We start from the raw sequence: 25,147 nt of genomic DNA on the forward strand, positions 1-25,147 counted from the left end.
GCAGGCGGGAGCTTCTCGGTCACCTGCCAGCGGGGCACCAGGTGTGTCCCATCTGAGAGGCAGCCCTGGGGCATCCCGGGGACCATGGGGCCCGGGAGTGCGCCCGCCCACTCCCCGCAGGCAGTTCCAAGGAGCTCCTGCTCTGAGGCCCCCTCCCGAGTACCCTGCTCCCCCTGGAGGAGTAGGAGGAAACGCCCCGGACCTTTGAGGCTCCGCGGGAGTGGGCGTTGGGAAGACAGTGGTCTCCCATTGCTCTGCCTCCTCACCACTCCCCACAGGGTGAGCCAACGTTTCACTGCGCTGGCCCGCTGCGTCCGTTCAGCCACAGTCGGCAATGGTGGGGTGAGCATGGATGGGGACACTCTGTGGCAATGCTGCTGTCCTCTCTCTCCGCCCCCCTGGCCAGCCGCCTGCCCCGGCTCCATTCCTGACCAGCTTTCTTCTTTGCATTCTTTGCAGGATTAAGGCGCCTGCTCGGCAGACAGAGCACCCCCAGCTGCCCACCACCTGCTCCCTTTGCAGAAGTGGCCCAGAGCAGCCAGCCATGGCTCTGCGTGTCCTGCCAGTGGTGCCGCTGCTGCTGCTGCTGCTTGGGAGCCTGGCGCTTGGGCAGGGCTCAGCGGTGCTGGGCAGCCTGGAATTGCAGATTGACGAGGAGCAGCCTGCTGGCACCATCATTGGGGACATCAGTGCCGGCCTCTCCCCAGGCACCACCAGCTACATGTACTTCATCTCTGCCCAGGAGGGCAGTGGTGTGGCCACAGACCTAGAGATCGACGAGAATTCGGGCATCATCAAGACGGCCCGCGTACTGGACCACGAGAGCCGCGCCCACTACAGCTTCATTGCCGTCACCCCGGAAGGGGCCACGGTGGAGGTCAATGTGCAGGTGAACGACATCAATGACCACGCCCCCACCTTCCCCAAGCGGCATGGCTCCCTCCAGATCCCGGAGCACACCCCGCTGGGCAGCCACTTCCCGCTCGAGCCAGCCCTAGATGCAGACAGCGGCTTGTTGACCACCCAGGGCTACGCGATCAAGGGGGCAAGCACGGGACAGGCTTTCCGCATGGAGGCACGCCGTGGGCCCAATGGAGTGCTGCACCCAGAGCTGGTGGTGAGCAGCATCTTGGACCGGGAGGTCCGTGCCAAGTACACACTGTTTCTGGAGGCCTATGACGGCGGGTCCCCACCCCGGAGCTCCCAGATGACCTTGGATGTGTCCGTCCAGGATATTAATGACAACGCCCCGGCCTTCAACCAGAGCCGCTACCACGCCCTCATCCCTGAGAACCTCCAGCCTGGCAGCAGCGTCCTCCAGGTCTTTGCCTCGGATGCTGACGAGGGAGACAACGGTGCGGTGGTATATGAGATCAACCGCCGGCAAAGCGACCCTGAGCAGTACTTCACGATCGACGCAGCCACAGGAGTGATCAAGCTCAACAAGGCTCTGGACTACGAGCTCCGGAAGGTGCACGAGCTGGTGGTGCAGGCACGGGACAGGGCGGTGCACCCTGAGGTCTCCACGGCCTTCGTCACCATCCAGGTGCGGGACTACAATGACAACCAGCCCACCATGACCATCATCTTCCTCAGCGAGGACGGCTCTCCTCGCATCTCAGAAGGGGCCCAGCCCGGCCAGTTTGTGGCCCGCATCTCCGTCTCGGACCCCGACTATGGGGAGTACGCCAATGTCAATGTCTCCCTGGAGGGGGGCGAAGGGAAGTTTGCGCTCACGACGAAAGACAACATCATCTACTTGATCTGTGTGGACCAAATGCTGGACCGGGAGGAACGGGACTCCTACGAGCTGCGTGTGACAGCTACGGATGCGGGGACGCCACCCCTGCGTGCTGAATCCGCCTTTGTGCTCCAGGTGACAGATGTCAATGACAACCCACCCCTCTTTGACACTCAGGAGTATGAGCAGAGTGTTCCTGAGGTGGTCTATCCAGGTAGCTTTGTGCTGCAGGTGACTGCGCGGGACAAAGACCAGGGCCCTAATGGCGAGATTCGCTACAGCATCCTGCACACGCATCACACCCATTCCCATTGGTTTGCCATTGACCCTGCCACCGGCATCATCACGACGGCCTCCTCGTTGGACTATGAGATCAGCCCCCAGCCCCAGTTGACTGTGTTGGCCACAGATAGGGGCAAGCCACCACTCTCTTCCACAGCTGTGGTCCGTGTGACGCTGCTGGATGTCAACGATAATGAGCCCGTCTTTGAGAGCAACTTCTACAACATCTCCTTGAAAGAGAATGTGCCTCCTGGCACCTGCTTCCTCCAGGTGAGCAAGGCTGAGGGTGACGTTGGGACCATGGGACCAGCATTTTGGGATGGTGGGGGGACAGAAGGGTGGTTATGTTGTAAGAACGGCCAAAATGGGGGCCTTAGAAACAGTAGCTCACCCTGGTGCCTGGTCTAGGTTGCGCTTCCCTTTGACTGGTCATGCAGAGGAGAGCTGTGGCGCTGGAGGAGATGACGTCAAGATCTGTGAGGATGCCTGTTGGGACACAGGCCTGGACTCCCTCTTTTTGGTGGTGGGAATTTGCACCCTAACCCCAAAGCGGCACAGAGATCTGCTCAGAACCTCTGTTCTCTTTTGCCAAGGCTAAGGCTGCTGGTCCCAGCTGCAGCCCCACCAGGGGCAATCTCCGCTGATGATGGCAGCTCACTTCTGATCCCACTTGCCTCCCACCCTTCCTGGTGGTCAGCAAGGCTAAGGAAGGGCACATAGGTCCTTCCTCTGCTGTGAGCACGAGTACCCCCCCTGCACTCTCGGTTCACCATGGGCAGAGGGGTGGCCTCTGATGATCCCTCCTCTTGACATATTGCCAATCGGGCAGAGGCCAAGGGCCACAATAGTGCATGGAAGCCTCATGCTTGCAGGTTTCACTTTAGGGGGGTCTTCTTCCAGAAGAAAAACCAGCCGGTGGCAATCACGTTCCTCCACACGGCCCCAGCTCAGTTTCACCAGGTTTTCCACTGCAGAGCTTAGTTATGGGAACCTCTGCGCAGGTCTAGAGGGATGTGGTGCCTTGAATGCAGGGGGTCCCACGTTCAGTCCACCACCGCTGCCCTGGACGGGCCTCAGGGAGAAGGGCTGGGAAAGTGAGCAACAAGGAGAAGGGCGGTTGGACAGCCTCTGCCAGTCAGAGTAGGCAGCATTGGGCTCAGATGGGCCAAGGATGCAGAAGACCGGTGCTCGTGGCAGTGAGTTCAGCAGGGCCGGGCCAGCCGGGATTTGCTGAGCAGACCTGACAGGGTCTACCGGTCCCTCTGCCTGACTGCCACAAAGGCAAATCTGAAGAAGCCCATGCCAGCTTGGGCTTCTTCCAATTCACATCTGCCTGACGTCTGCCTGACTTGCCTCCAGCCACGCCAGGCAGGTCTCTCCGGGACAGATGTGCCTAGAAGCGTGGCCTGTGACCAGCGCCACAGCGATGTAGCTTCACCCCGCCCACATGATGGCCTCGTCTGGACAGCTCTGTCGTCAGTGGGGATCAGGCAGCCCCGGTCCTTGCGGGTGGACGTGGGCAAGAGCAGAGGCACCTCTTCACCACAGTGCGGGTGGAGGGGGGGCGGCACAGCATCAGCCCTGTGGGTTGCCTCTGAGGTCTGCCTCTGAGGTTCACCTGCACGCGGTTGAACATTTAATGGACATCTACAACATCACAAACATTTTGGGATGCATAGAAGGTTGTTGGTTGCTGCCGACACAGACAAGGGAGACGTGGGTCAGGCTTTGTGCAAACCTTTGCCTTATTCCTTTTGCACATTTGATGTATGTGGCCCTGCAGGGTTAAAACTACCAGCGTGGTTCCCTTCAGACCCACCCTTGCTACCGTAACTCTTCTCCAGTTTCCTGTGGGGTTTTTTCCGGTTGTTTTTCAGGATGCGGAATGTATGATGCATATTTGTTTTTCTCTTCCTTTCCTTTGCACCCAAAGCACTTATATTAGTGGTCCATGGCGTTGCCTGTCTCGGACCTGCAGCCCTCTGGAATAGCTTTTCCTGTTGGCTAACTGCAGCCCTGTCCTTATGCTGCCAACGTCTGGGATGTTATGAGAGGAAGCAAACCACAGATTCCCTGTGTGGCTGCACAACTGCAGCAGCCCCAGCTCCAGCACCTGTCACCATAGGATGGGGAAGTGGCTGGTGGTTTTTCTGCAGGCCAGAGAGGGGAATCCTTGGGCAGCATCGTTCCCTTTCCTTTTCCTTCCTTTTCTCGAACACTTTAGTGTGGGAAAAGGGAGCACACATCTTTCAAACAAGTAATGCTTCACAGAGATAAATAGCAATGGTTGGCCTTGTTAGGGTAGGGAGTGCCAGCCTTGCTGCTCTTGTTCCACAAGTACTCTGGCCCTTGAACAGCCCTTGAGCCAGCCTAGGAATCATAGAATCATAGAATAGCAGAGCTGGAAGGGGCCTACAAGGCCATCGAGTCCAACCCCCTGCTCAATGCAGGAATCCACCCTAAAGCATCTCTGACAGGTGGTTGTCCAGCTGCCTCTTGAAGGCCTCTAGTGTGGGAGAGCCCACAACCTCCCTAGGTCACTGATTCCATACTGCTCTAACAGTCGGGAAATTTTTCCTGATGTCCAGCTGGAATCGGGCTTCCTTTCACTTGAGCCCGTTATTCCGTGTCCTGCACTCTGGGAGGATTGAGAAGAGATCCTGGCCCTCCTCTGTGTGACAACCTTTTAAGCATTTGAAGAGTGCTGTCATGTCTCCCCTCAATCTTCTCTTCTCCAGGAAGAGACAGCTTGGAAAACCAAGTTAAGTCAAGCTTCCAAATAAACAATAAACAAAAATCCTCCTCCCCAGATGGCACAGGTCGTGATGGTGGTGGTGCTGGTGGTGAGTGCATAGGTGGGAGGTTGGGTGGGATTTGAACTGCTTTTCCCCAGGGTGCCACACAGGCACAGTCTACAGAGGGGCAAACATTAAGCATGCATTGTTTTAGACCATAAGAAGAGTCCTGATGCTGGATCAGGCCAAATGTCCATCTAGCTGGAGCGTGTTCAGAGGAGAGCAATGAGGATGATCAGGGGTCTGGAAACAAAGCTCTATGAAGAGAGACTGAAAGAACTGGGCATGTTTAGCCTGGAGAAGAGAAGGTTGAGGGGGTTGTTTCAGAAGTAACTGCTGTGGGGACAATGATCTGGATCAGATCCCCAGTGTGCAGACATGTCAGTTTAACTCTTTCCCCCTACAGACACCCCCCTCCCCACCCTGCAGCTGCTATTTCCCCCAAAGGGACTGTTCATTGCAAATACAACCTTTGGGTGCAAATAACAGATGCAGGGTGATTTTCAGAGGGAAAACAGCACAGGGAGGAAAGAGTTAAATACCTCTCTCTATGTCTCACACGCTGTGGTCCCAGTCCAGATCAGCAGCCCACGTGTCTACTATTTCTGAAATTAAGGAAGTGGCCAATTCTGAGCTTTAAAAAATGCACGCTTAACATAATATGTAGTTTCGCCTGTCACTATATCTGGGCAACAGATATTTCCACTAGAAAAATGCTATTGTAGGTTGGGTGCTGGCAAAGGTAATCCCCTTCCCCCCCTCATCCTAACAAAAGAGCTAAATCGAGGGAAGAAGTCTGGGTTGCTAATGATTGCTCTTTAGTGGGGGATGTGGTGCCAACTTGCTTGCATTACTGAGACACTGGTGGATGTGCTGGATGAGTTTAGTCGGACCCAGCTGTCCCCTCCCAGGACTTCCGTGCAGCACCCATACAGCTGTGAGGATCAGTTTGGGTTCGGGTTCACTGGGTGTATCAGATTTCCCTCCCACTCTTTGGGCCCTTGGTCAAGCAGAGTGATCCTCATTAAGCAGTTGAACCACCATTTCTTTCCTCTGTCATTTACTATTCATGTATCTGAAGAAAGCCTTTTTATTGCTTTTAGCATCCCTCGCTAGTGTCAGCTCATTCTCAGCTTTAGCCTTCCTGACGACGTTTTGGCACTTCTGTGCTACCTGTCTGTACTCTTCTTTTGTGGCCTGGCCTTCCTTCCACTTCTTATATATATCCCTTTTGTTTTTTCCAGGTCACCTCTAAGTTTTTTGTGGAGCCACATTGGTTTCTTCTGTTGTCTTATATCATTTTTCTTTGTTGGAATTATTTGTAACTGTAACCCACCCATCTTGCACTCCTTTTCTCATTAGGCTCACTTGCCATGGGACCATACTTATCATAGTTCTGAACTTATTAAAATCAGCTTTCCTAAAATCCAGAGTACATGTATGGCTACACTCAACTTTTGTCTCCTTCCTAATCAAGAATTCAAGTATGACGTGGTCACTTTCCCCCAGAGTTCTCGTAACTGCCACTTTATCCACTAAGTCATCCCTATTGGACACTATCAAGTCAAGGATTGCTGATTCTCTAGTTCCTTCCTCCACTTTCTGTAGGAGAAAGTTATCGCCCATACATGTCAGGAATTTCTTGGAAGGGCCGCTTTTGGCATTATTTGTCTCCCAACAGATATTGGGTAATTGAAGTTCCCCATCACTACTAGGGCTGTGCATGGACCCCCTGATCCACTCTGGATCCCGATCTGCTCCTTTCGGATTGGGTCTGCTCTGCTTCAGGTCGATTGGTCTCCGCTCCACTCTGCTCCACTGCAGAGCTGTGTATCCAGACCTCCATTTTTTCCCCCATAGAAAATGTAAAATGCCTATAACTTTTTTAGTTTTCAAGTTAGAAACATGAAAATGAGCACCATGATAGCTTATAAATAGATCCTTAGTCATGGCTACTTTGAAGGACATGGGATCATCCCCTGATTTTGGGGTAATTTTTAAAAGATTCCCCCATTTAGAGAAATGCAGTTATCTCCGTTATTTTTTAAGCTACACACATGTAACTGGGCACCATGATAGCTTCCACATAGGACCTTAGGCCTGGCCACTTTGAAGGAAATCCGATCATGCCCTGATTTTGGGGAAAATTTTAAATGATTTCCTCCCCATTTACAGAAATGCAATTATCTCCGTTATTTTTCAAGCTACACACATGTAACTGGGCACCAGGGTACCTTCAACATAGGACCTTAGGCATGGCCACTTTGAAGGAAATCTGATCATGCCCTGATTTTGGGGAAAATTTTAAATGATTTCCTGCCCATTTACAGAAATGCAATTATCTCCGTTGTTTTCCAAGCTACACACATGTAACTGGGCACCAGGGTACCTTCAACATAGGACCTTAGGCATGGCCACTTTGAAGGAAATCAGATCATGCCCTGATTTTGGGGGAAATTTTAAAAATATTTCCAACTAACTCCTCCAAACAGCTCCAGAAAATTTCACTCCACATTGACGAAGTCCTACCCCAAAAAGACAGAGAAAGAAAAGTGTCTCTGTATGCCTCTGGCTTAGTCCCACCCCCCTCCAACGTTGGGATTGGAGGATGCTTCACATGGGCTGATCACTTAACAGCACAATTGGGAGATGAAGCCCCGAAAATGGCTTTCCCCCTGCTACCTTTTACCCATTAAATAAAAATTTATAGCAAACCAACCGCTGAATGTATATTTATGAATATTGACACAAATGACTCCAAATGATCAATCTCTAACCTCAGAAAAATTCAGGGCTCTATCTTTAAAAATAAAGAAGTTATAGGCATTTTTTCGTCCAATGCAATCCAATGGAAAAAAACGTTCAAAATGGTGATCGGAGCTCCAACTACGCAGCTCCACCGACCCGATTCGGATCCGACCTTAGTGGAGGCAGGTCGGGCTGATTCGAATTGGAGCAGAGCACAGCCACTACTACATCAGACTTCCTTGAAACACTGGCAATTTGTTTCTCGAAAGTTTCATCTTCATCTTCTCCTTGATCGGGCGGTCGGTAGTAGGCTCCGATTATCATGTTCTTTTTATTCCTTGCCCCATTTATTTTAATCCAGATGCTCTCGATGGGGCTCCTAGTCTCATCCGCCTGTATTTCTGTGTTTCTGTATTTCTGTATTTCTGTGCAGGGATAGGTATTTTTAACATATAGTGCAACTCCACCTCCCTTTCTATTTCTTCTGTTCTTTTTGAACGAGTTATATCCCTCAATTGCTATATTCCAGTCATGGGAGTCATCCCACCAAGTTTCAGTTATACCTATCAAGTCGTATTTGCCTTCATGTATTAAGAGTTCAAGTTCATTCTGTTTGTTTCCCATACACTGGGCATTAGTATACAGACATTGAAGACCATGTGCTTTGTAGTCTGGCTGTGTTCCTACATTGTTGCGGACACTATTTTGGGGCACTATTGGAGCTGTTCTCTGTGTTATGGTGCATGGGTCTTCAACCATTGTTGTCTTGAAGTTTACATCTCCCGCCTCCGTAACATTCAGTTTAAAGCCCTCCTGATCAAGTTCTTCATGCTGTGGCCGAACACATTCTTTCCAGCCCTTGTGAGGTGCAACCCATCCCTTGCCAGCAGTCCATCATCCAAGTAGCGTAGCCCGTGGTCCCAGAATCCAAAACTCTCACATCGGCACCACCTTCATAGCCAGTCATTCAGCCGGAGTATTTTTCTTTCCCTTTCTAATCCTCTTCCAAGAACCGGGAGGATGGATGAGAAAACTATTTGGGCCCCAAAGTTCTTGAGTTTCCTTCCCAGAGCTTCAAAGTCTGACATGATTTCTTCATAGCTCCACTTGGTGACATCATTTGTTCTCACATGGATTTATTTTATTTATTTATTTATTTATAGCTGAAGCTCTCTGGGTGGTTCACATAAGATAAAACATTTAAAAACACTATACAAAAATTAAAAACAACAAAAACATACAAAATTAACGTACATTTAAAACCACTATATCAACTTTAGAAATGATGAGCCAAAAACCTCAAACAGACCCAGGCTTATTACATATTGCTAATTGCCTGGGAGAAGAGAAAAGGCTTGACCTGGTGCTGAAAAGATGACAATGTCAGTGCCAGACGGGCCTCATCAGGGAGATTGTTCCACAGTTGGGGGACCACCACAGAGAAAGCCCTCTCTCTTGTTGCTACCCTCCGAGCTTTCCTGGGAGTAGGCACCCGGAGGAGGACCTTAGATGTGAATGTAGTGTTCGGGTAGGTTCATGTCAGGAAAGGCGTTCCATCAGGTATTGTGCCCAAGCTGTGTAAGGCTTTATAGGTTAAAACCAGCACCTTGAATTGGGCTTGGAAACATACAGGCAACCAATGCAAGCGGGCCAGAGTGGGTTTTATATACTTGAACCTTTTGGTCCCAATTATCAAACTGGTCACTGCATTTTGCACAAGCTGCAGCTTCTGAACCGTCTTCAAAGGCTGCCCCACATAGAGTGCATTGCAGTAATCTTATTTGGAGGTTTCCAGAGTGTAGACAACGGAAGCCAGGTTATCCCTGTCCAGATAAGGGCATAGCTGGGCCACCAACCGAAGCTGGTAAAAGGCACTCTGTGCCACCGAGGCCACCTGGGCCTTAAGTGACAGAGATGGTTCTAGGAGGACCCCCAAGCTATGAACTTGCTCCTTCAGGGGGAGTGCAACTCCGTCCAGGACAGGTTGAGAACCTTCCATCTGGTCAACAGAACCACCCACTAACAGCATCTCAGTCTTGCCTGGATTGAGCTTCAGTTGATTAGCCCTCATCCAGTCCATTGTCGCAGCCAAGCACTGGTTCAGCACATCCACAGCCTCACCTGATGAAGATGAGAAGTAGAAGTAGAGCTGTGTGTCATCAGCATACTGATGACAATGTGCTCCAAAACTCCAGAAAACCACACCCAATGGTTTCATGTAAATGTTAAACAGCATGGGGGAACAAGACTGACCGAGAATCCATGGGGCTGAGAAGTGCTCCCAAAGCACTACCTTCTGGAGCCGATGAGCCAAGTAGGAGTGGAACCAATGCAATAAAGTACGTCCCACTCTCAACTCAGCCAGTTGTTCCAGAAGGATACCATGGTATTGAAAGCCACTGAGAGACCAAGGAGAATCAACAGAGTCATACTCCCCCTCGCTTTCTCCCAACATACTGTAGGTCATACAGGGCAACCAAGGCTTTTTCCGTACCAAAACCAGTCCTGAAACCCAACTGGATGAAAAGAAAAGGGTATGTGTCCGTGGGCTTTATGAGCTTTGGCAACCCTTCAGTCACATCTCTAATCTGTGCTCCAGGGAGACAGCACACCTGGCGAGTCCATGGGTCTTTGTGACTTACTTGGGTTTCAATCCCACGCAGCAGGGAGTCTCCCACAACAACTACTCTTCTCTTCTTCTTGGTCGACTGACCTTCTGCCTCTTGTTCACTGTTGCACGGGGTCCCCTGTAATTCTTCCTCTGCAGGCTGTCCTCCAGTCTCATACTCCAGTAGCTAAAAGCGGTTGCTTAACTCTAATTTATTTATTTATTTATTTATTTATTACATTTTTATACCGCCCAATAGCCGAAGCTCTCTGGGCGGTTCACAAAAATTAAAACCATCATAAAACAACCAACAGGTTAAAAACACAAATACAAAATACAGTATAAAAAGCACAACCAGGATAAAGCCACGCAGAAAAATTGATATAAGGTTAAAATACAGAGTTAAAACAGTATAATTTAAATTTAAGTTAAAATTAAGTGTTAAAATACTGAGTGAATAAAAAGGTCTTCAGCTGGCGACGAAAGGAGTACAGTGTAGGCGCCAGGCGGACCTCTCTGGGGAGCTCATTCCACAACCGGGGTGCCACAGCGGAGAAAGCCCTCCTCCTAGTAGCCACCTGCCTCACTTCCTTTGGCAGGGGCTCATGGAGAAGGGCCCCTGTAGATGATCTTAAGGTCCGGGTAGGTACATATGGGAGGAGGCGTTCCTTCAAATAACCTGGCCCCAAACCGTTTAGGGCTTTGAATGTCAATACCAGCACTTTGAATCGGGCCCGGACCTGGACTGGCAGCCAATGAAGTTGTAAAAGGACTGGCGTAATGTGATCTCGCCGGCCAGTCCCTGTTAGTAAACGGGCTGCCCTGTTTTGTACCAGCTGAAGCTTCCGGACCGTTTTCAAAGGCAGCCCCACGTATAACGCATTGCAGTAATCCAAACGAGAGGTTATCAGAGCATGGATAACTGTAGCTAGGCTATCACTGTCCAGATAAGGGCGCAGTTGGTATATCAGCCTAAGCTGATAAAAGGTGCTCTTTGCCACTGAGTTCACCTGTGCCTCAAGTGACAGTTCTGGATCGAAGAGCACTCCCAAACTACGGACCCGATCCTTTAGGGAGAGTGCAACCTCGTCCAGGACAGGGCAAACATCACCTCACCGGACAAATGAACCACCCGCTAACAGTACCTCCATCTTATCTGGATTGAGTCTCAGTTTGTTAGCCCTCATCCAGTCCATTACCGTGCCCAGGCACTGGTTCAGAACAGTCACTGCTTCACCTGGGTTTGATGAAAAGGAAAGCTAGAGCTGGGTATCATCCGCATATTGATGGCACCTCAGTCCACATCTCCGGATAACCTCCCCCAGCGGCTTCATGTATATGTTAAACAGCATAGGGGATAAAATAGAGCCCTGCGGAACCCCATGGCTTAGGTGCCACGGCACAGAGCAATAATCCCCCAGCACCACCTTCTGGAAGCGGCCATCCAAGTAGGAGCGGAACCACTGCAACGCAGTACCTCCAACTCCCAGCTCAGACAACCTATCCAGAAGGACACCATGGTCGATGGTATCGAAGGCCGCTGAGAGGTCTAGGAGAACCAACAGGGTCGCACTCCCCCTGTCTCTCTCCCGACAGAGGTCATCCCACAGGGCGACCAAGGCAGTTTCTGTTCCAAAACCAGGCCTGAAACCTGATTGAAATGGATCTAGATAAACCGTTTCATTCAAGAGTGCCTGGAGTTGTCCTGCAACCACCGGCTCAAGCACCTTGCCCAGGAAAGGGATATTAGCCACCGGCCTGTAGTTGTTAACATCTTCCGGGTCCAGATTAGGCTTCTTCAGGAGTGGTCTAATTGCCGCCTCTTTTAAAGAGGCCGGCACCACTCCCTCTCTCAAGGAGGCATTTACAACCTCCTGGACCCAGCCGGCGATCCCCTCCTTATTTGATGTAATGAGCCACGAGGGGCAAGGGTCAGGCACACAGGTGGTCGACCGGACTTGGCCAAGCACCTTGTCCACATCCTCGGGCCTCACCAACTGAAACTCATCAAATAAAACTGAGCCGGACGGCGCTCTGAACTAGTGGTGCTGCATTAAGTGTGGTGTCCAATTCATGACGAATCTGAGCGACTTTATCTTCAAAGTGCCGTGCAAACTCGTCACAGCGTGCTACCGAGGGTTCAACTATCTCACGCCCTGGCCCAGAGTGTAACAGGCCACGAACCACTTGGAAAAGCTCCGCCGGACGACACCGAGAAGACGCAATGCTGGTGGAAAAGAACTGCCTCTTTGCCACCCTCACCGCCACAGAGTAGGCTCGATAGTGAGCTCTAGCCCGTGTTCGATCAGACCCAGCACGAGTTTTCCTCCACCTGCGTTCTAGCCGTCTCCCCTCTTGCTTCATCGCCCTCAGCTCAGGTGTATACCAAGGAGCTGACCGGGCTCTGCTCAGAGGGAGAGGACGCTTGGGCGCGATCGTGTCAACTGCCCGAGTCATCTCTGCATTCCACAGAGCGACCTGGGCTTCGACAGGAGCACCGGCCATATCAGCAGGAAAATCTCCCAGAGCCCTCTGGAATCCATCGGAGTCCATTAGCCTCCGGGGGCGGACCATTTTAATAGGCCCCCCACCCTTGCAGAGGGGAAAGGCCACCAAGAGTCTAAACCTCAGTAGGAAGTGATCTGACCATGACAAGGGGGTAGATGTTAGTTCCCCCACTTCCAGATCACCATCTTCCTGCCCAGTTGAGAAAACCAGATCAAGCGTGTGTCCCTTTGCATGTGTTGGGCCGATGACATGTTGAGACAGCCCCATGGTTGTCATGGCAGCCATGAAGTCCTGAGCCGCTCCGGATACAGCAGCCTCAGCATGGAAGTTGAGATCCCCCAGAACCACCATCCTGGGGGTCCTCAACACCAGGTCCGAGACAACCTCCGTCAGCTCAGGCAGGGAGACTGTTGGGCAGCGGGGTGGACGGTACACCAGCAGAATCCCTAATCTGTCTCGAGTACCCAACACACAGTACAAACACTCCAGACCAGCACTCGACTGAACAGGAAGCCTAGAGAGGGAGATTGTATTCCTATAGACCACGGCAACCCCCCCTCCTCGGCCCTCGAGTCTGTGCTGGTGCTGCACCGAGTACCCAGGAGGGCAGAGCTGGGTGAGAGCAACCCCACCCAGTTCACCCACCCAGGTCTCCGTGATGCATACCAGGTCAGCCCCCTCATCCACAATCAGATCATGGATGAGGGAGATTTTATTCTGGACTGACCTGGCGTTCAGCAGCAGCAGCACCAGACCCGGGAGCAAGCTGATAGGGCCACCAGGAACTATCCGGTTGGGGTAGGAACCAGAAGAGGGAATAGCTGTAAGGAATCTATCCCCTCTTCTCCTCATCTGGCCTGTTCCTCCCCTAGCACCAGACCTCCCCCTACCCGTGACCACAGTTATGTGGGCATCTGCATATCCCCCAGAGCTCCCCAGGCACATATTAAAAAGTAATTAAAATGTTTTTTGCAAATTGCTGCTGGTTGGCTGGTTGGAGTGGAACTCCAATGGTTCCACTGGTGCAGAATGTCTTTTAGTTCTTCTGCTCCTGTCTTTTAGTTCTTCTGCTCCTGTCACTCTTTTCCAGGGAGTTTCCTCTTCATTGTCTTTCCTCACCTCCGCATTCTTCACTTCTGCTTCAGCTTGCTGTTGCTCCTCAATCTCTTGTGCTTCTCGTTGCTGTTGCAGTTTGACTGTTCTGTCTAAGAACTCTTAACCATCTCTTATTCCTTGGAGGGTGGACACTTGCTGCTCAAGTCCTCTTACTTTTTCTTCCAGTAGCACAACCAGTTGCACTTGTTACAGGTGTACGCCACGTCGATCTCAGGCAGAAACACAAACATTGCACACACTTTGCAGGTCACCACCACTAGAGACTCCTTTCCATCCATATTGTCTATTTCCATTTTGTTTCTTCCTTTCCGATTGTATTGGAATTGCCTGTGCTTTGTCCTGTCCTCTCTGAAGGTGCACAACAAGTTCCCCTACTATATGAGTATGTCTTACGAGAATAATAATTTTATTTTTTTAGGGGCCTCCCCCTTGACCTCCCCTGCCAAACTCCTGTTTGCCATCCTTGTTTGCTCGCTCTGATCGCTCGCTCTCTGGGAGCTGGCTTACTTTTCTAGCTTCTAGTCCAGCTGGGGCAGCTCCTCTTCTCTGCTTCTGCTCAGCTTGGAGTCAGGAATCAGAATGAGACTCCACAACCACAAAGCTGCTGAGATCAATCAAACCACACCCCTTTAGGCCCTGCAGCAACTCTCAGGACACATCCCTTGACTCAGCATTCAGCATTGCTTCTTCTGTTCTTTTTGAACAAAGTCTGACATGATTTCTTCATAACTCCGCTTGGCAGTATCATTTGTCCCCACACGGATGAAAAGAAAGGGCTACGGGTCAGTAGGCTGTATGAGCGTCAGCAGCCCTTCAGTCACGTCTCTAATCTGTGCTCCAGGGAGACAGCATACCTGGCGAGTCCATGGGTCTTCGCGACATTCTTGGGTTTCAGTCCCACGCAGCAGGGAGTCTCCCACTATGACAACTTTCCTCTTCTTGTTGTTCTATGCCTTGGTATTGTTGCCTCTCCTCAACTGACCATCTGCCTCTTGCTCACTACTACATGGGGTCCCCTGTAATTCTTCCGCCACAGACTGTCCTCCAGTCTCATCCTCCAGTACTTGAAAGCAGTTACATAGCTCTAGTGGTTACATTGCCTCTCCGCCCTCCAATCTCCATAATTTCCCCTAGATGGACTTTTCAGCCAACCTAGCATGGGTGTTTTTTTTGGGGGGGAGGAGCTGCAGGAGGCTCAGGATAACTCATATCCTGGCCTCTCCAGTCTCCTCCTCTCTCCCCAGGACATGCCCTTTCCGCTCTCTCCAAGGTCTGCGGGGGGTGGGGTGAATCTCCAACTGTCCTGCTATGGCTGGATCAGGCTCAATCCAAAAGCCAGTCAACGAATAGGCAATGGTGAGAGGCACACTCTTACCAGGCAAGAGGGAGAGATCCAAGAGAGAGGTCTGAGGAGCAGCCAAGGCCTCAATACAGAGAAGCAGTCAGATGCAATGCTCAGTCCAAGAAGCAGAGCCAAGCAGGAGTCCAAGGTCAATAGCACAAAGACCCAATCACAGCACAACATCAAAGGTACAAGGCAAGGGGACTGTTAGAAGACATTGTTTCCTTCAATGGCTAGCTGAAACTAAAGGTTTATATTGCCAGAACCTCCTGAGCCCCAGCTGCAGTGTGTTACAGGCCCGCTGGCAAAAACCCTTCTTGTGAGGAGGATCATGCTCCCAAGGGGACCTTTTCTGCCAGCAGGCATTCCTTCGCCTGGCCCTGGCCTGAGCAGCCTGTATTTCAGGCACTGGTGCTCCCGGGGGCTGAGTGGTGGCTCAGCACGACCCTGTGACTCGGATCTGACGCCCTCCCTCTTGAGGGCCCAGCACCTCCTCAGCTAGCCCCAGGATTACCTGGGGCCATCTGGCTCACAAGGAGCCAGATCACCACCTGCAGAAGATTTCTCCAGAGGGGCCATGACACCGGCTCCCCCTTCTGAGGTCAGAGGGGCGTCTCTAACCTTAGAAGGTAGGGCGGTTTGAACCATCCTTTGGCCCCTGGGATGCTCGCCCAGGGAAAATAGGGTTTCTGTCTCCAGGCATCAGAAATGTAACCTCTTTGTCATGACTGGAACATGCATTTGTCCAGTCGATGTAATGGTAATTGAAGTCATCCATTACTAGAACACTTTCTCCTTTTTGATGCCTCCCTGATTTCAGTTTCCATCTCAAGAGCATTTTGGGCAGAGGGGCCGTAGCATGTCTTCAATACTAAATCAGTTTTGGAGCCCGGTGTTGTCACTCACGGTGCTTCAGTGGAAGAGTCGGCCCCCTTTTAGGTTTCCTAGTCTGACACTATGCCCTCTTTGACGTACAGAGCAACACCTCCCCCACCCATGCCCACCCGTGTGCCCTTCCTTTCCCCTTCCCTGAGTTTATGTCCGGAGAGCACCGTATCCTACTGGTTGTCTCCATTCCATCAGGTTTCCATAATGCCCACTGCATCCAGCTTCTCCTGTAAAACCAGGCAGTCCATGGCCTAATCCACACCAAGCAGGATATTGCACTATGAAAGCGGTATATAAAAGGCAGGAGCCACACAACTGCTTTATAGCAGGACTGAAGTGCACTGACAACTGTGGGGGCACATTGACACATACAACATACCGCTTTCATACCGCTATATCCTGCTTGGTGCAGATTAGGCCCAAGTCTCCCAACTTGGCTCGGAGGCTTCTAGCATTTTTTATTGTTACATTTATATCCCGCCTTTTTTCCTCCTTAAGGAACCCAAGGCGGGGTACATAATCCTCCTCCTCTCCATTTTATCCTCACAACAACAACCTTGTGAGGTAGGCTGGGCTGAGAGCCTGTGAGGGGGCTTCCATGGCTGAGTGAGGACTAGGACTCAGATCTCCCAGGCCAACACTTTAGCCACTGCGCCACACTGGCTCTCTAATTTCTATTTGCATAGAAACATTTCTACGTGGTATTCCTCCCCAGATGTCTCTGGCATGTGCATCTTCTACTATGGCTTGTAGGCCATATTTCACCATGGGCACAGGGCCTGTTTCCTCTCCATTCCCATTTGGGGAATAAGCCTCTAGGCAGGGATGGAGTATAATTCTGAATCCTGTTTGCCACCCAGCACGTTCTTACACTGAATGCATTTTTCAGGAATGGAATGTCTTTGTCTTCTTTATCTTGCGTTGTTATTGACCATATAGTTTATATCCTGCCATTCAAAAATATTTTTCCTAGGGTGGCTTATTCTGCTGTTCTCCAGCTAGGGAAAGGCTATGGAGTCCTCCACTGCTCCACCCCACCCCACCCTCTCTTCTGGGGATTTCTGCAAAACCAGCTCACTTCTCTCTCTCCCCCCCCCCCCCGCACCCCGCATCCCAAGTACGGACATTCCTGATGAGCAGTGTGAGGGCCCCACCCATCCCCCTCATCCAGCCACCTCCACCCCCAGAGCTGGCATTCCAGTCATGAGACTAATTCCCACCCCCTCCTGAATCCACGCGTTGTGCTCATGAGTCTCCCTTCAAAGTGATCCTGTCTCCGCAGAGGAAGGAAGAGGCATCCATGGTCACGTAGCTCAGAAACGCTTCCCGAGAGAAGCTGGGCCTTCCCCACTGGCACCTCTTGAGCAGAGGAAAACTGACTGTCCTCTTGCTCTGAGCAGTCAGGCCAAATCTGAATGTCTACTGGAATTGGATACCCACAGAGACAGAGACACCTGGCATCCCACCGGCCCCTTAGCACCTCCACAGCACCTCTGTGTCCCTTTGGGGCTGAGTATTTCCAAATAGGTGCCCTGGTGGGTTCCTTTGCTCAACAGTCTCTTCTCTGTCCCATTTGTGCTCACGCATACAAAGCGCCCATGTCCACAGTGGGGGCGGGCAGGTGGGGTGCACAGATCCAGTTCGCTTCATCCTACCGGACCCGTGGATGGGAAACATGGGTGCTCCTACGACTGCTGCTGTTTCATAGAATCATGGAATAGTAGAAAAACTTCCTGACTGTTAGAGCAGTACGACAATGGAACCAGTTACCTAGGGAGGTTGTGGGCTCTGCCACACTGGAGGCCTTCAAGAGGCAGCTGGACAACCCTCTGTCAAGGATGCATTGAGCAGGGGGGTTGGACTCGATGGCCTTATAGGCCCCTTCCAACTCTACTATTCTATGATTCTAGACTTGGAAGGGTATAAGGCCATCAAATCCAACTCCCTGCTCAGTGCAGGAATCCACCTTTAAGCATACCTGACAGGTGGCTGACCAGCTGCCTCTTGAAGGCCTCATGGGTGGGAGAACCCACAACCTCCCTTGGTCATTGGTTCCATTGTTGTACTGCTCTAACAGTCAGGAAGTTTTTCCTGATGTCAAGCCAGAATCTAGCTTCCTTTAGAATCATAGAATCATAGAATAGCAGAGTTGGAAGGGGCCTACAAGGCCATCGAGTCCAACCCCCTGCTCAATGCAGGAGCCCACCCTAAAGCATCCCCGACAGATGCTTGCCCAGCTTTAACTTGAGCCCATTATTCCGTGTCCTGCACTCTGGGAGGATCGAGAAGAGATCCTGGCCCTCCTCTGTGTGACAACCTTTCAAGTATTTGAACAGTGCTCTCATGTCACCCCTCAATCTTCTCTTCTCCAGGCTAAACATGCCCAGTTCTTTCAGTCTCTCCTCATAGGGCTTTGTTTCCAGACCCCTGATCATGCACAGTTGATGCTATGTTCCAGTCGTAAGCAAGCCTGGATCCCTTGCCACACTGGCTGGTGCTGATGGCTGGGCAGCCGCTGGCTGTCCTCTGAATGAAGCCGTGGGCTTTCCACACACAGTGTTGCTGGGCCAGGGCAACAGTGGCCGCCACAAAATGGCCACTCTTCCAGGCATGCCTCTTTCTGTGTCCCTCTCTTAAGAACATCAGAAGAGCCCCGAGGCTGGATCAGACCAAGGGCCCATCCAGTTCAGCATGCTGATCACACATCGACCCACCCTCCAAGGACCCACAAGCAGGACATGGTGCAACAGCACCCTCTCGCCCATGTTTCCCAGCAACTGGTGTATGCAGGCTTACTGCCTCTGATCCTGGGCCTTTTGTGCCGCATCTGCGCCCCAGGAGGAGTGCCACAGCAGCTCTCAGCTGCCTTGGGGAGGACCATGCCACCTTGTGCCAGTGGCCAGGCAGGCCTTGCATCCCCCTCGCCATGCAGATGGCCTGTGCTGCAAAGGAGCAGAGACCCTGCCTGGCTGTAGGAGGTGCACAGCCACTGGCCCCATCCTGGCTCTGCGGTGCAGCTGCCTGGATAGGCCTGGAGCGGCTGCTGGGACATTGGGGCGCAGCTGAAATCTCGGCATGGCCTCCTCCCCACATCACTCAGCAGAGCTTCCGGCTGGCCTCCAGGCCCTGTGCGTAACAGCCTCCGGACTACAAGGACGCCAGCATTGCTCCTGACTGCGCATGGCTGGCGGCAGCAGCGGCTGCTGCTGCTGTCAGTTCCCCCCGGGACCTTGCTCTCCTGACCCAGCCCCGTGCAGGGCAGCCGCTCCCCAGCTGACCCCTGAGGCCCACAGCCTGCGAGCTGGAAACCATCATTTCCTGAAATAGCCCAGCTGGCTGTTCCGTCGCCGCTTTTAGCCTCTAAGCCACTGTGCCAGGGCTGGGAAGGGCAGCTGAGCAACACACCGAGCCGGGAGCGTGTGTGGGATCACTGGCCACACTGGCGCCAAGCTCCCACCATTCCTGGGCCTGAACCAGAGCCAGATGTGGAGCTGTGGCTTTGCACACATCTGCAGAGCCAGGCCTCCTGGGCAGCCTGCCATGCAGGGCCTGTGAATGGCTGGGCGGGCAGTGCGAGGAGCGACGCTCAGGAAGGACTGCTCTTGGCCTGGGCCACGGATGCCCTCCGCTGCTGCTGCTGCTGCTGCTGCTGCACAAGAAGAGATGCCTCTCCCAACCACGGCCACGCTGGATGGCTGTGGAATGGCATTTGCTCCTCACTGTTGTAGACTGGGAAACCCTGAGGGCCACTTTGCCTGGCTGACGCTGTCAGGAGCCACACACCCTGATGGGATGCGATATAAATAAGAATAATGAGGGCGAGGAAGAAGACCCCCTGCGCTGCCTCCCCAGCTCTGTGTAGAGCAATGCCCCACAAGATTGAGGGGAGACATGAGGGCACTCTTCAAATACTTGAAAGGTTGTCACACAGAGGAGGGCCAGGATCTCTTCTCGATCCTCCCAGAGTGCAGGACACGGAATAACGGGCTCAAGTTAAAGGAAGCCAGATTCCGGCTGGACATCAGGAAAAACTTCCTGACTGTTAGAGCAGTACGACAATGGAACCAGTTACCTAGGGAGGTTGTGGGCTCTCTCACACTGGAGGCCTTCAAGAGGAAGCTGGACAAGCATCTGTCAGGGATGCTTTAGGGTGGATTCCTGCACTGAGCAGGGGGTTGGACTCGATGGCCCTGTAGGCCCCTTCCAACTCTGTTATTCTATGATTCAATGATCACTAAGACCAGCCAGCTAAGTCTCGTGGCTGGCTGAGGGGACCTGGGTTCAAATCGTAGCCCACCAGCTAGGAAGTCACATGCATTTGTCCCAGTCGCCTCCACCACAGGGTACCTGTGAGACTAAAGGGGATCCCCAGGTGCATGGCATGCGGACCTTTGTACCTACTAGTTGCACAAACGGGAAATGGTGGGGGGAGCTCAGAACATGGGGTGTTGACTGACCGAGGAGCCCTAACTCAGCGGCAGGGGCGGTCTGCAGGGGGAGGGCATGGAAGCCTCTCAGCTCAGCCAGGGGGTTGTGTGCGGCCCTGGCAGTTCCGGGATGCCGTCCTTGGGAGGGCTCCAGCGTCAGCAGTTTGCTCTGAAACCTGAGATCTGCTTGTGGATGGACGCCTGGGCCGCTGCCGGCCCCCTCCATGCGGCATGAGCTCAGAGAGGAACCGCAGGGACAGGCAGTGACAGGAGGACGGTTCCCCCTCCCTCCCCTTGGCTGCTCCGCTCCTGCACCACAATGAGAGGCAGCCTGCAGAGCCTCCCACCTCGCTCGCCCATCCCAGCACGCCCGTTCCTTGGGGCTGACCCCCAGCCAGGCAGTCCCAGGCGCGAACAGGCCGTTCTGAATCCCTCCGGGGCTCCAGAGGCAGAGCCGCTCCCTCTGCACAGAGCAAGACCCTGGACCCCACCACTGAGCAGGGGGGTTGGACTCTATGGCCTTCTAGGCCCCTTCCAACTCTGCTATTCTGTTCTGTGATGTAGAGCAAACCGGGCAGTTCATGCAAAAGCTTAGAAAGGGCTTCTGGCAGGCAGGGAAGAGGGCCACGGGTCTCCTGGCCACGTCTCCTGTGAAGGCCAAACGGCAACTTACATTAGCCATTCTTCTAAAGAATGCTTTCTCCTGCCACTTTTATTTGGGGGGGAAAGCAGCCGTGCTCCAATTCATCACTGCACTCCTTACCCTCACCAAAAGCCCTAAGCACCCCACCCCACCCACATTGCTATTTGCCCCTGGAGGTTGCTGTGCAGAGTAAATATCGCCTTTACTGGCAACTAGCAGTGGGGGGAGGGGCGTTCGTTTTGGGACACGGTCTCCGTCCCACATCCAGATCGAGCCCCTGAGCTGGGGGTGGGGAGAGGTGGCCAGCATGAGTGAAGCTGGGAGACTTAAGAGTTTCCCTCACACTATTTCCCCAATGAAAAGCCCCCCCAACTCCCCATCTCCACTGCTGTAGGTCCCATGGAAAACAGCACAGACAACTGTTGGTCCTCCCACGACCTCCCTAGGCCATGGGTTCTATTGTCGTGCTGCTCTAAGAGTCAGGGTGTTTTGACTGTTAGTGGATTCCTGCATTGAGCAGGGGGTTGGACTCGAGGGCCTAGGCCGTCGAGTCCAACCCCCTGCTCAATGCAAGAATCCACCCTAAAGCATCCCTGACAGATGGCTGTCCAGCTGCCTCTTGAATGCCTCTAATGTGGGAGAGCCCACAAACTCCTTAGGTAACTGTCACTTGAGCCCGTTCTTCCGTGTCCTGCACTCTGGGAGGATCGAGAAGAGATCCTGGCCCTCCTCTGTGTTGCAACTTTTCAACAACTTGGAAGAGTGCTATCATGTCTCCCCCCAGGCTTCTCTTCTCCAGGTTAAACATGCCCAGTTCCTTCAGTCTCTCCTCATAGGGCTTTATTTCCAGACTGACCATCCTCATTGCCCTCCCCTGAACCCCCTCCAGTTTGTCTGCATCCTTTTTGAAGTGTGGTGCCAGAACTGGATGAAGTACTCAAAATGCCTGCATTGACTTGATGACCTTATAGGTCCCTTCCGACTCTACTGTTCTATGATTCTATGAGGCCTAACCAGTGCCGGATAGAGGGGAACCAGTACCTTGCTCGATTTGAGAGCTGTACTTCTATTAATGCAGTCCAAAATGCCCGGAGACCCGTCGCAGAAAGTGTAGTTTGGTGGTTTTGGCTTTCCATTTTCTTTCTCAAGAGCTCTGAAGGCCATGAGGAGATGCTTCAAAGTATGGAGTGCCTGAGGGCAACGCCCCCCCCCCCCCCGCGCAGACCCACCTGGCCTGAAATGTCGCTTCACGGGTCCCGGCTTCCAGGCCAGCCGAAGGCCAGGCAGCCAAACTGAGGCCTTGCCAAAACTCGCAGAGGATTTTCGGTCTGCCAAGGCCTCTGTTATCTGAATGTGTGGTTCTCTACCAGCTGAATTTCTGCCACCCATTCATACCTATTGGCCCCAAGCAAGGAAGAGCTGAGAGGTCAAAGCCAATCACAGCTGCGGAGTGGGGTGGGGGAGGGGGCAGTTGCTTGAATGAATGAATGAATGAATGAATGAATGAATGAATGAATGAATATCCACCCTTCCAATAAAAGTTTCCCAGGGCAGCTTACAGAAATCAGTAAAAAAACAAAAAAACAAAACCACAACAACATGAAATACACAAAAAATATAGCTGGCTGGTTCTGGGGCTGCTGCAGGGATCCTGTGGGCCCCATAGCTCTTCTGCTTCTTCCACCTCCTCCTCTCCGCAGCCCCACAGAGCTCTCACCCACACAGATAAGGGGACAGATGAAGTGTGGGTGGAAAGCAAGGGTGAGGGGTAGAGAGCTTTTGCCCAGGGAAGGAGGGGCAGCAGGAATCCAGGCGTCCTGGGCCTCCTGGCCTGGAATAGGGCGGGGGAGGGGTGGGTCTCGGGCACACAGACCTTTGGCATTCCCCACCCCTCCCCCGACACACACACACACACAGACACACACACACACACACTGTGTCACTCCCACTCTCTCTGGGAAGGCAAACAGCCTGCCCACCGCCACCCGGTTGGGGCAGGGAGCTCTTGGGAGCTCCTTTATTTCCAGTGTCCTGGAATACTGCCCAGGAGGGGGAGTGAGGGGGGGTGTCGAATGCTACTCTTGAATCTCTTTCCCGCAAGCTTTGTCCTGCAGCGATGACCCCCGCCGTGCTATGGAGGCCACCCTGGCACTACTCCTAGGTCTCCCCTCTAACCCTAATAGGGTCTTGTCCTCGTCACTTAATCACACCTCTTTGCATCTTGACTTTTGGGATGCAGTCGTCACTTCTGCCCTTGACCTCGGTAGCGCCTCTCCTGGGTGCAGCCAGGTTTCCTGGTGGCTTTAGAAGCCCCCTGGTGAAGGTTTATCTCCCTCCTGAAGCAATGAGCTTTTACTGCCAAGAATTGACCCACTCACTTGGGGCAAAGCTTCCTCGCTCCAGCTCTAAGGATACTTCCCCGTGCTCACCGTTATCTCACAACACACAGAGCACTCGTCCGTTTACTGATCACTTACACTCCGCATGCGCAGATTTTCACAAAATGCACTCCTATGAAACACAATTAATTCTGATCCACCTCCTGGATCAGAATTACGGTCACAGTCTGAGCAGCTGGGGGCTTGGCAATGCTCCTGCGATCTCCTGCATCACAGCTGGGGTTCCCCTTCGCTGCCCGTAGGTCTCAGCTACAGATGCTGACAGTGGCTCCCTGGGTGCTCTCTCCTACTCGCTGGGCACCGGCCTCAGCAGCTCGGCCCCCTTGGCGTTCAGCCTTGGGGAAGAGACCGGCCAGCTCTGCACCACACGGGACCTAGACCGCGACGAGGGCATCGCCTCCTACGACTTCACCGTCACAGCTGTTGATGGGGTGAGCAGGGAACAAGGTGCTGTGGGGGGGGGGACAGGCAGCTGGCAGCGGGAGGGACCTGCCAGGCCAGCCCAAGAGCCACACGGGGGCGGGGGTAGGGGGGTGTCTCCGGAGGATGCTGGGCAGAGGGGTTTGCAGTAACTGCTGCTGCCTGCCTGAAAGGAGGCCCGTTGGCTGAGGCCTTCCCAACTGCTGAGGGCCATTCCCGTGCTGTGCCCTGCATGCCTCACCACTGCCCTTTCAGGGTCTGATCCTGCCCCACAATTGCCTGCCAACCACACTAGGGGCTTGGGGCTCTGCCCCCACCCAAGCAGAACTCATCTGGGCACCAGCTCTGAGGGCAGCCGAGAGCCACCCCTGGCTCTGCAGGCTTGGCTGCGCTCTGGTGGGTCTGGCTCGTCCACCGACAACACCCCCCCCCTCTCTCCCCAGGGCGGGCTGAGCTCCATGGCCTACGTCAAGGTGTTCTTGGAGGACGTCAACGACAATGCGCCGGCCTTCTACCCCCTGGAGTACGCCACCAGCATCAGCACCCAAAGCCAGCCCGGCACGGCAGTGCTGAAGGTCACGGCCCATGACAAGGACCACGGGCTGCACGGGCGGGTGACGTACCACATTGCCACGGGCAGTGCCCCCGCCCTTTTTGCAATCAACCCAGACACTGGTGAGGCATGGGGGGTGTGGCTCCCCCAAGAGCCAGGCAGGAAGTGAGGGGCGGCGCAGCGGCCCCTCTGGGTCCCACCCTGGTGGGCTGCCAGTCCTTGCCCGTCCCCCAGGGAGGGGCTGCTTGACCCTGGTGGGGGAGGGGCACCGGCCTCCCAAGCAGCTTCCCCCCTTCTCTCTCTCTCTCCCTCCTCCTCCTCCTCCTCCTCCACAGGTGCCATCTCCTTGCTCCGGGCTCTGATGGGCAAAGCCCACACGCTCGTGCAGCTGGAGGTCGCCGCACGGGACGGCGGAGGGCTGGCCGCCCAGCCCAATGCTCACGTCAACATCAGCATCGTAGCCGGCACGGTCTCCCCACCCAGTTTTGAGCGTGCCCAGTACTACTTCACCATCCCAGAGGACATCCGGCCGGGCAGCAGCGTGGGTGCCATCTATGCCCGCAACCCCCCAGGTGTGCCACCATGGGACCCTCCTCCTCTCCCTGGCCCAGCCCAAAACCCACACTGGCAGGGCAGGTTAGCAAGAACCTGGGAGGCGGAGGCATGTCCAGATACGA

The 25,147-nt window shown here is 53.4% G+C and overlaps 1 protein-coding gene across 1 annotated transcript in view; it reads left to right on the forward strand.

Annotated features, from left to right (window-relative positions):
- Nucleotides 1-544: 544 nt before the first annotated feature.
- DCHS1 (dachsous cadherin-related 1) overlaps nt 545-25,147 on the forward strand; it is a 51,216-nt gene continuing 26,613 nt past the window's right edge. Inside the window, exons 1-4 of the mRNA XM_063127757.1 lie at nt 545-2,293; nt 23,740-23,928; nt 24,361-24,592; nt 24,806-25,042. Of these exons, the coding sequence (XP_062983827.1) occupies nt 545-2,293; nt 23,740-23,928; nt 24,361-24,592; nt 24,806-25,042 (2,407 nt within the window). The remainder of the gene's footprint in view (nt 2,294-23,739; nt 23,929-24,360; nt 24,593-24,805; nt 25,043-25,147) is intronic.

The sequence above is a fragment of the Elgaria multicarinata genome, chromosome 5 (assembly GCF_023053635.1).
Source record: "Elgaria multicarinata webbii isolate HBS135686 ecotype San Diego chromosome 5, rElgMul1.1.pri, whole genome shotgun sequence".
Taxonomy (NCBI): domain Eukaryota; kingdom Metazoa; phylum Chordata; class Lepidosauria; order Squamata; family Anguidae; genus Elgaria; species Elgaria multicarinata.